The sequence below is a fragment of the Rhinolophus ferrumequinum genome, chromosome 11, assembly GCF_004115265.2.
Source record: "Rhinolophus ferrumequinum isolate MPI-CBG mRhiFer1 chromosome 11, mRhiFer1_v1.p, whole genome shotgun sequence".
NCBI classification, from domain to species: Eukaryota; Metazoa; Chordata; class Mammalia; order Chiroptera; family Rhinolophidae; genus Rhinolophus; species Rhinolophus ferrumequinum.
The window spans coordinates 9,875,534-9,885,998 of NC_046294.1; the positions used below are offsets into that span (position 1 = coordinate 9,875,534).

The 10,465-nt window shown below is 53.2% G+C and overlaps 1 protein-coding gene across 1 annotated transcript; it reads left to right on the plus strand.

Annotated features, from left to right (window-relative positions):
* Positions 1–68: 68 nt before the first annotated feature.
* PRPF19 (pre-mRNA processing factor 19) lies at positions 69–10,152 on the plus strand. Its single transcript, XM_033120327.1, has 16 exons — positions 69–312; positions 1,953–2,102; positions 2,291–2,367; positions 3,107–3,248; positions 3,330–3,403; positions 3,518–3,580; positions 4,461–4,502; positions 4,630–4,704; positions 4,994–5,069; positions 5,182–5,291; positions 6,521–6,676; positions 6,901–6,970; positions 7,205–7,290; positions 7,572–7,742; positions 7,884–7,989; positions 9,611–10,152. Exons 1-16 carry the CDS (start codon positions 294–296, stop codon positions 9,706–9,708), a joined length of 1,515 nt encoding a protein of 504 aa, XP_032976218.1. The 5' UTR covers positions 69–293; the 3' UTR covers positions 9,709–10,152.
* Positions 10,153–10,465: the final 313 nt, after the last annotated feature.

Sequence of the window (10,465 nt, forward strand, 5' to 3'; positions counted from 1 at the left end):
CGCTTAACGGAAGGAGCCGAGCCGTTCCGGAAATAGTCGAGTGTCCCGTGGCGGGCCCTTTCCTGCCCGGCTGCATTCTGGGAAAGGGCAGTTTCCGTTAGGGGCAGGAGGCTGAGGCGCGCGAGCCGCCGCAGTCCCACGTGAAGGGCTAAGGGAACATCGCTCGACTGGGGCAGCTCCCCGCTCGCCGCGGGGCTTCCCGGAAGCAGCGGGGAACCGGAAGTGGCCCGCGGCAGGTCAGAAGCTAATCCCGGAGCCCGGTGTGTGGCGCCTCGGAGCGCAGCGACGGCGCCATGTCCCTGATCTGCTCCAGTGAGTATTGGCTGCGGCCGATCGCGGGTCACAGGAGGCCGGAGAGCCGAGCGGGAGGATCTGCGGGCTTCTCAGGCGCCGGGGCAGGGGCGGAGGTGAAAACGGGGCTCCTGGGAGACAGGGCAGCGGCCTGTCAGCTCGGAGGTGGTCCTCCTCCTTAGCGTGGGGTGCATTTGCGCAGCGCTTCACAGTTTACGTAACGCCTCAGGTTTATTGTCGCAGGCATTGCTGAGCTTAACCACCTCGTTTACGCAGTGGAAACTGAGGCCTGGACACAGGGAGCTGGTGCAGGGGAACCAGCTCTGGTGTAGGAATCAGGATACCCGAGGGCTTCTGCAGGGTCCGCCTCCGATTGGCTTTGCGATCTGGTGCAGGGCCCTGGGCCTCAGTTTCCCATCTGCAAAATGAGGGCATTGTACTGGGTTTTGTAGGGGGTCCCGCTCGGGTAGGCAGAGCTTCTGCAACTTGTGAAGGGCACAGTGAATTAGAGGTAGTGACAGGGCTGGAAGCCAGGTCTCTAGCTTTCAGCCTCGGAGGCGAACATTTGTAACGCCTTTATTGGTGTACAGCGCACTTCCAAGCCTGTGAGCTCATTTTATCCTCACGCCAATTCTCCAAAGCTGAAATAAAGGTCCGCTTTCTCAGACGAGGATGTTAGGCTCCGGGAGAGTGTGGCTTGTCGAAAGCTGCACAGCTAGTAAGTGGCCGAGCAGGGTGATGGAGCCAGGTTCTCTGACCCGGAATCCATGCCTTTTTTTCATGCTTGTATCATCTTTCCTTTTGGTATTTTATCGTGGCTTGCAGATGTTTTCCATCCTTGTTGTTTCATCATCCCTTTCTCTATTTGCTTCCTAATTCTCAAGCCCTTTACTCTCAGAGCCTCTCCATAAATCAAAAAGAAAAAAAAGGGGGATGGGGGGAGAAGGAAGGGCCCTGACAGCTAGGAAAAGGAACCCTTCACATTGAAGAAATCACAGTTTGTGGAGTGTTTTCACATTCACTGTTTCCTTTCAGTCTTGAGGAAGCTCTTTTCCATCCAGCACCATCCTTCCTCTCATTCACTCATCTGGTAGGTGTTTACCGAGTGCCTGCTGGGGATCTGCATCGTACTGGAAGCCAGAGACAGCTGCAGTCTCCTCCTGGAGGGCTGCACAGACCACTGAGGCAGGCGTGTAAATGATACCTCTGTTGGGGGTGACTGTGAGGATGAGAAATCAATGGAGAGTGTTTACAGTCGTGCATGGCAAACAATGAAATGTATCATATAGCACTTGTCACATTGCTTTATCATTTCATAGTCTGACAGTCTATCTAGGCTCTAGACTGAGATTTGAGTGGCTTAATGTGTGTCTCCAAAGCATCTTTGTTCAGAAATGAGACGGGCAGCGCTGATTGACTGCTCTCCAGGGGCCTGGCACATAGTAGTTGTGCAATAATTATTTGTTGAGTGTAGGAGAAGCTAGATAGGTAGCTGGAAAGCATGCTGGGGACAGTACAAAACTGGCTTGGTGTCATGTCTTAATTCCTGTTAGTTCAGTGTGGGAACCCGGGGTCTTGTTGGGGCCGGCAGCAGGTGAGGCATCCCCTTGGCCCAAGTTCCCTTTCACCCCCTGAGCTCACGGCCTGCCTTTTCTCCACAGTCTCCAATGAAGTGCCAGAGCACCCATGTGTGTCCCCGGTGTCTAATCATGTCTACGAGCGGCGGCTCATTGAGAAGTATATTGCAGAGAATGGCACAGACCCCATCAACAACCAGCCTCTGTCTGAGGAGCAGCTCATCGACATCAAAGGTGCCTAGGGGCTGCCTCAGTCCAGGGTCATCTTAGCTCCGAGCCTGAGACGGGGGAGGTGGTGCCAGCTCATGGGAGGAGGGGCTAGTGCCCTGGCAATGCAGACTAAAGGGAGAAGAGTGGCGGAGAGGAAAAGCAAGGGTCCCCTGGGTTTTGGTTCTTCATACCTGCTTTTCCTCTCTCGGCAGTTGCTCACCCAATCCGGCCCAAGCCTCCTTCAGCCACCAGCATCCCGGCCATTCTGAAGGCCTTACAGGATGAGTGGGTGAGTTTCTGGAAGAGAACTAATATCCTCCCCACTTGAAGAGAGTGATCACTGGACTAGGACTTGGGGGTGGGAAGGATGGAGCATTATTTTCTCTTTTGTGGGGCAGGATGCTCACAGAGTAGGAGACTGGTTGTTGAAGTCACACAGATCTGAGTTCTACACTGAGCTCCGCGTGCCCTTGGACAAATCACTCGTATTCGAGTCCTGGTTTTCCTGACTGTACAACACAGATTAGTGTCTGTCTCTCGGGGTTTTGGGAGAATTAGAATAAAATTAGATTAGAAGTTGCATGACATGAGGGACTTGTTTAATTCATTGGTATATCCCCAGCACCGACAGCAACACCTGGCACACAGTAGGTGCTCTAAAATAGGAATGAATGAATATATCTTGAGGGACTGCCTGGCGCAGTGCCTGACACAGTGAGGGCAGTCAGTAAATAGCAGCAGCGTTTTTATTCCCTTTTGGTGAGGTGATGGCATGACATCTGAGATTTGCCAGTAAATTAGTGGAGCTGGGGGTGGGGAAGAGCTGGCTCCCACTCCTGTCCGTGTGCCCAGTGTTGGGGCAGGGGCTAGGAGCTCAGGAGTCGCTCACTCTCTGGTTCTGGGCCACTCAGATGGTGCTGGGGTCACTGATACTGTTCTAGGCCGTGAGCATTGGCGGCAGTGTCCTCTTCTCGAGGGCTGACGCTTCTGCTGGGTGCACCCCCTCAGAGTGGTATCCCCCCTCCCAGGATGCAGTCATGCTGCACAGCTTCACTCTGCGCCAGCAGCTGCAGACCACCCGCCAAGAGCTGTCCCATGCGCTGTACCAGCACGACGCCGCCTGCCGTGTCATTGCCCGTCTCACCAAGGAAGTCACTGCTGCCCGAGAAGGTGCAGCCTCTCCCCACTCCCCCCACTCGGGGCTGGTCCTGCTTCATCGTATCCCATTTCTAACATTATCTTCTCTCTCAGCTCTGGCTACCCTGAAGCCGCAGGCTGGTCTCATCGTGCCCCAGGCTGTGCCAAGCTCACAGCCAAGTGTGGTGGTGAGTGTCGTCTCCCGGCTCCCCCTCCGCCCCCAGCCCCCGGCTCCTGGGGCTCTCCTCCTGCCAGGGTTTTTGACATTCCATGCCTCTCACCTGCACCTTTCTTCTCTTCAGGGTGCAGGCGAGCCAATGGATTTGGGCGAGCTGGTGGGAATGACCCCCGAGATTATCCAGAAGGTAGGTCGTGCTTTCACTTGGTGGGAATGCTGATGGGCCCTCACTTTTCATCAGCTGCCTCGAGTCCCATGTGAATAAAAATCCCATCCATTTGGGGATAAAGGAGGGTCGTGCAGAGCACAGAGTCGGACCAGACTGCCTGCCTGGGTTTGTATTTTGATGTTACCACTTTTAAGCTTCACGGCCTTGATTTGACTTAATCAACCCCTCTGTATCCGTTTCTCTTGCTTTTAAAATAAGAATAATAGTGCCTACTTCGTAGACTTGTGGGAATTTAACAGACTGTAATTACTGATAAGTGCGACTTGTAGCTCTTCTTGTTATTGGGGTTCTTGGCAGATATTAAGATATTTTGTTACACGTTTTCATGTTTTTTCTCTGAGGAAGACAGGACAGGAATTAGCATTTTTATTTTACAGATGAGGAATCTTTGACTCAGATTCAAAGGCGCAGCTCACAAGAGGCAGAGCTGGCCCGCTCCCAGGTCCAATGCTCTGTTATATTTCTGAAATCCGCCTTCACAGGACTTGATAGTTTGTGTCTTTTCCAAACAGTTCAGATTGTCAACCTGCATCTCAGCTCTCATCTTAGTGGCATAGACCTGGTCTGGGAGCTCTGCCATTTATCATCTCTGTGGCCTTGGGCAAGTGACTTCACTTCTCTGAAGCTCAGTTTCCTCTGAAACAAGGTCATCAGCACCCGCCGCATAAGGTTGGAGTGCGAGTAAAAAGAGATAATGCTTGTGAGCCTTTAGCACAGACCTCGGCAGACAACGAGTTTTGGGGGTCACTTGTGAAGGCGTAGATGTGATCAGCATCCAATATACTGTTCTTGGAAAACTCGTTTGTCTCACGTCGAGTTCATTCCCCTCTCTTCCCAGCTTCAAGACAAGGCCACAGTGCTGACGACGGAGCGTAAGAAGGTGAGTCCTCTCCCAGAGCCAGAAGAGAGAGGTGGCCTGGTGGCCTTGTTGACCCCTGAGGAGAAAGGGGGACGGCTGAATCCTGCGCTCACTGCCGCTTTTCTTGGGGGGCTTTTCTTTTCCTCAGAGAGGGAAGACTGTGCCTGAGGAGCTGGTGAAGCCAGAAGAGCTCAGCAGATACCGGCAGGTGGCCTCTCACGTGGTGAGTGGCCGGCTCCCTGTGAACTTGGAGACATGCTGTTTGCTGGGGTGGCGTGGGCCAGCCTGCAGAGCAGTGGGCAGAGAGCTGAGTTGTCAGGGCTTCTCGTCCTGCCCAGCTTTCCCAGTCAGGCAGTGAGGGACGTGCTGCATCCAGGCAGCAGGCCAAGTGCAATGGATAAGGAACAGAAGTCACTTGTTCCCCGGGGCTGGGGATGACGGTGGGGGAGTGTGTGGCTCTGGCCTGCCTTGATCCGGCCATGACCGGGTTCGGTGTGGCTCTCTCTGCACAGGGTCTGCACAGCGCCAGCATTCCCGGCATCCTCGCCCTGGACCTCTGCCCCTCCGACACCAACAAGATCCTCACTGGTGAGAAGCGGCCTGGCCTGGAGGGTGCACGCTCTTGTCCTCGTATGGGCCTGGGGCAAAGGGACCTGGAAGGGCCTGACTCATTTGGAGATCTCATCTCGGTCCTCTCCAGGTGGGGCGGATAAAAATGTCGTCGTCTTTGACAAGAGCTCTGAGCAAATCCTGGCCACCCTCAAGGGCCATACCAAGAAAGTCACCAGTGTGGTGTTTCACCCTTCCCAGGTAAGGGCTTCTAGCCACTCTTGGTCCCTCATTCCTGAGCCCTTTTCAGTGGTTTAGGTCCCAGAACCAGTCCTTCACCCCCATGCTGTCTCCCTGGTGAAGTGAAGTGGGTCCGAGAAAGAGCTCTGACTCCAGAGTTGGCATTTAGGGGACTCTGTTGGGAGTCATGGGGTTCCCCTTTACACTATATAGAGTCCACTAAAGCAGGGGCCTTCGACCCAGGAGGAAATGTGTACCCTGGAAAAGCATATTCATTGAAATAGTTTATGTTAGGAAAAGGAAAAATCCTCCCATGTTTATAATACAAACTACAGAAAACAAAGCTCAACCAAGTCTTGAGTTGCGAATCTGAGGAAGTATTCCCGTGGTCATCCAGCATAGGGGGTGCAAACTACACTGACTGTCGAAAGCGGTGTGGGTTAAAATAGATGGAGAATTGCTGGTTTGATGGTAAAGGCAGGTCATGTTACCAGGTTAATGACATTGTGGGATTTGAATCTTTAGAACTAGGACACTTGGGGTCTGGACTGTAGGACGGTGGCTGAATCAGTGCTGCTCAGTCAGCCTTTTCCCTGTACCTTAAGGAGATTAAAAGAGTAACGTGAATTTTTCATAAAACTAGTTATTCAAATGAAAGCACTCCTTTCCTGCTTACTGGTGTTAATATTTCTCTTATGAAATCACATTGATGAAAGATGGTAGGTTTTACCTTATAGTTTTTAATGTCCTAACCAAAATAATTGGTTGGTGACACTGTAAGTCCTCTCTCTGTCACATTTTTTCCTTAAGAATCCTTAAGTGTGGGATACACTGAACATGCCCTTGCAGCTCCTTGCAGACCCAATACTGTTCAAACCTGTGCTATCCCAGATAGTAGCCAGTAGCTACATGGGTTATTTAAATAAACAAAAATAAAAGATTCTGTGCCTCAGTTGACAGCCACATTTCCCTCTGGTCCCAGAAGCAGGGTGTAGGAAATTGCACTCTGGTGCAGTTATCCTTTTCACCACTAGGTGGTGAGGCCTCTCCAAGCCAGATGCTGTCTGAGTTACCATTTTAATATCGTTTACCATTGGTTCGCTCAGGCATCAGTGGGTGAATGGATGGTTCCAGGCAGGGCAGGGCTGAAAGGAAAAGCCATTGTTAGCGTTGTGTCATCCCCGCCCCGTTCATGAGATCGTTATGGTCCACCCAGTCTCTCTGATGTCCTGCCTCTGCTTTCCTTTCAGGAGCTGGTGTTTTCTGCCTCCCCAGATGCCACCATCAGGATTTGGTCGGTCCCAAATGCCTCTTGTGTACAGGTTGTTCGGGCCCATGAGAGTGCTGTGACAGGCCTCAGCCTCCACGCCACTGGTGACTATCTCCTGAGCTCCTCTGATGACCAGGTGTGGTCCCAGCCAGAGCCCTGAAGAGGCCTGCTGGTCCCCGAGCTTGAACATCCCGGGAGGAGGGCACATCTCACCAACCCAGCTGGTTCCCCAGAACCCCAAGGAGAATGTCTCCTCTCTGCGGAGAAGAGCTGGCTTTACCTGGGTTTGCTGAGCCAGGGTCTCTGCTCTTCTGAAGGGCACCCACTTCCTTACTGGCTCCATTCTCTCTGCTTTTTCAGTACTGGGCCTTCTCTGACATCCAGACAGGGCGTGTGCTCACCAAGGTGACAGATGAGACTTCTGGCTGCTGTAAGTTGTCGCAGAAGCACTGCGCTCTTTCCCTTTATTTGCTGTTTATCATTTATTTTCATGTTTGATTTGCTCATTTGTTCTTGTAAAAATACATTTGCTGCCAGTCCCTGCTGAGTGCCATGGATTGTGCTGGGCACTGTGGGGCATGTGAAGAATAAGGAACCCACCTTTTGCTACGCGTCGCCTCTCCCAGCGGGCTCTGACCACAGGTCCATCTCCCCTTCCCCACAGCTCTCACCTGTGCGCAGTTCCACCCCGATGGACTCATTTTTGGAACAGGAACCATGGACTCTCAGATTAAGATCTGGGACTTGAAGGTAGGACATGGTGGCCTCCATTTGAGGCCTAAGGGTCAGTGTGATTAAGTGCTTACACACCTGGCCCTGGGGGTGTCCAAGGGTGGAGAGAGAGTGGCTCTGTGTGTGGGACATGAGAGGAGTGGCCTGTGGTCCCTGGGCCGGCCACCCACCCCTGCTATCCCTGTTAGCTGTCCTTCCCTGAAAGACGGAGGAGGACGTCTCAGACGTAGGAGTTCGGTGAGCTCCATTCTCTCTCTCATGACCCTTGGGTGACATTTTCCTGTCCCCCCCAACTGTAGGAACGCACCAACGTGGCCAACTTCCCTGGCCACTCAGGGCCCATCACCAGCATCGCCTTCTCCGAGAATGGCTACTACCTGGCAACCGCGGCCGACGACTCCTCCGTCAAGCTCTGGGACCTGCGTAAGCTGAAGAACTTCAAGACACTGCAGCTGGATAACAACTTTGAGGTGTGCCCCTCACCCCCAGCCCTCTCTGTTGCCTCCTTATCTGTCGGTTATTCATTGAGTTAATCTAAACTGCTGTTCTTTATCCCCACCTGCCCCTTAGTTTCTGTTCCCCTCGTGTGACCTCTGTTCTGGCTCTGGCAGGTGAAGTCGCTGATCTTTGACCAGAGTGGTACCTACCTGGCCCTTGGGGGTACTGATGTCCAGATCTACATCTGCAAACAGTGGACGGAGATTCTTCACTTCACAGGTGGAGGGCCGGCCCTGGGGTCCTGGGGTCCTGGGGTCCTCGGTGTTCTGGCCCAGAGGGAGTGGGGAAATCTCACTGGGTTAGGAATTTCTCGGGGCAGGCACTGACTTGACTCAGCAGCCATTAGTCACAACCTGAGGCAGTAGAGTTTAGTGATTAAGAAAATGAACTCAAGGCTCAGTTTTCAGGTTTAAATGCTGGCTCTACCACTTCAAGTCATGTGACATTGGGCAAGTTACTTACTTAAGGTCTTTGGGGCGCAGCAGTACACGTTTAGTGGGGTTGACAGGTTTAGAGGAGTGTGTGTGTTTTTCGAACAGTGTCTGGCACATAGTAAGGATTGACCATTGTTACTATTCAGTACTGTGACTTGGTGCATTGTGGGGTTAGAGCAGGAGTACGAGAGAGCCAGTCTTTGCACTAATGGAATTTCTAGTCAGGTTAGGAAGGCAGACATAAATGACTTCATAAATAATTATTTAGTTGCAATGGTAAGTGCTAAAAAAGAAGAGTATAAAATGCTGAGACAGTGGATAAGAGGGTCGCTAACCTAATAGTTGTCTGGTCCCGGGTATTTGACTTTCCCTTTCAGTGTTGTAGCTTCTCCATCTTTAAAATGGATATATTGGCAGTGCTTTGTAGATTGTGCCAGCTGGTGATGCGGAGGTGGCGTGCGTGGTGGCCGGGTGCCTGCTGCACACTTGGGAGCTGAGTGGCAGCTGCTGCTGTCTTTGTTGATAAAATTTTCATCCTCATTAGCAGGTTGTGGGCAGGATGCGAGATATTTCTCCCACCCCCACACTCCCCTGAGCCCTGCTCAGTGTGTTGTGTTACACAGGTGTCCGAGCCTAACCGTACGGCCTGGGCTTTAACCCTTCACTGGACCCTGCCGTTTGGGTGTGGAGCAGAGTGAGGTGGGGTGGCAGCTGGCAGCACAGGGGACCTTGTCGTGCAGAGCTGCTCGGCCCCCGGTGTGATCGGCACTTACTAGAAGGAATGGGCACTCACGTCGGGAATTAGCCGAGTGTTGTCCAGCGGCTTCTGCCCCTGCTGCAGCCCTGCCCTGTGTCCGGGGCTCAGGCTCCCTAGAGTGGGAACCCCATGAGCCAGAACGAGCTGCTGGACTATTCTAGTTACGAGCGAGGAATTAGAAGTAAATAGATACCAACAAGCCGATGATTGAACTTTAAACCAAACTGAAAACTCAGCTAACTGGTTACAAATGGCAGGTAGTGAGCTGTGGAAGGGCAGGACTCGGGGGTCTCAGTGCCCTCTGCCAGGCTCCCAGTCAAAGCAAGCACTCGAGCTGAGCTCAACTGCAGTTGCCCCGAAAGCTTAGGTGACGGGGGAGTTGACAGTCCTCGATTCGTTCAGCCCGCCGAGAAACACTTGGGTGGCTGCCGTGTGCTGGGCACCTCCTGGGGCCCCGGCGTACGTGTGCGGGTCAGACGAGAAGCCCACCCTCGGGACATTAAAGTCTTGGGGAAAACAGACAAGTAGTCACACGCAGTGTGACGAGCCCTGAGCGGGGGACTGGTGGGTGCATGCTTGTCATCAGGGGTCGGTGCTCAAACCCAAAGCGGAAAAGCCTCTCACCATTGCCTCTTGTCTCTCTCCTCAGAGCACAGCGGCCTGACCACAGGGGTGGCCTTCGGGCACCATGCCAAGTTCATTGCTTCCACAGGCATGGACAGGAGCCTCAAGTTCTACAGCCTGTAGGGCCTCTCCCTTTGACGGGAGCTGGGCCTCATCTCAGTGGTGGGGTAGACTTAGGCCTGGGGGTGGGGGGAGGAAGGGGAGAGAGACTACTGGGGGGGAGGGGTCACGGGGCGGGACATCCACATCATTTCACTCTGGTCTGGGTGGTGGCCTGAGAGCCGTGGCAGCATGGACCACCCTCAGCCATGCAGCTTCCAGGCCCGACAGGAATGGACATGGAGGTACAGCTGTCACCCTCGGCAGGCTCAGGGTGGGGGCCCAGGGCCTCTCCCCTCATGTTGGTCACTGAGTTGGTGGTGGTGGCCATTCTGCATCCGCCTTGTTTCAGTTCCTGGGAGACGGGGCGAGGCTGAGCCAAGGGAACTGAAAGGGTTGGGTACGAGGGCTCATGCAGGATTTTGTAAGCAGTGATCTAGTTTCATTAAAAAAAGAACAATAAACATAGCCACCTCCCTGTGTGTGTCTGTAGCAGGAACACCCGGAGCTGGGGGGGTCCGGGGAGGGAGCACGGAGCTGGACATTTGCTGTCAGGAAGCCAGTGTTCGTTTCATGGCTCCCTTACCCCACCCCACTCCAGCCCCCCATTTTTGATTGCATGACAGAAATCAGAGAAAACAAAAATAAGTATACAAGCCATTTGCCAGAATGTATCTTCCATGTCCCTGCAAGCCTTGCCATTGTGTTTAGAGTGTCTCCTGTTGGTTGCGCTGCCACTTGCCTTGTGGGGTGGGCTTCCACTTGAGCCTGGAAGGGAGGG

Coding starts and splice junctions, on each gene's coding strand:
- PRPF19 (XM_033120327.1), top strand. Junction 4,705..4,993: donor GGCAGGTGGCCTCTCACGTG/GTGAGTGGCCGG, acceptor CTCTCTGCACAG/GGTCTGCACAGCGCCAGCAT. Junction 7,990..9,610: donor GGAGATTCTTCACTTCACAG/GTGGAGGGCCGG, acceptor CTCTCTCCTCAG/AGCACAGCGGCCTGACCACA.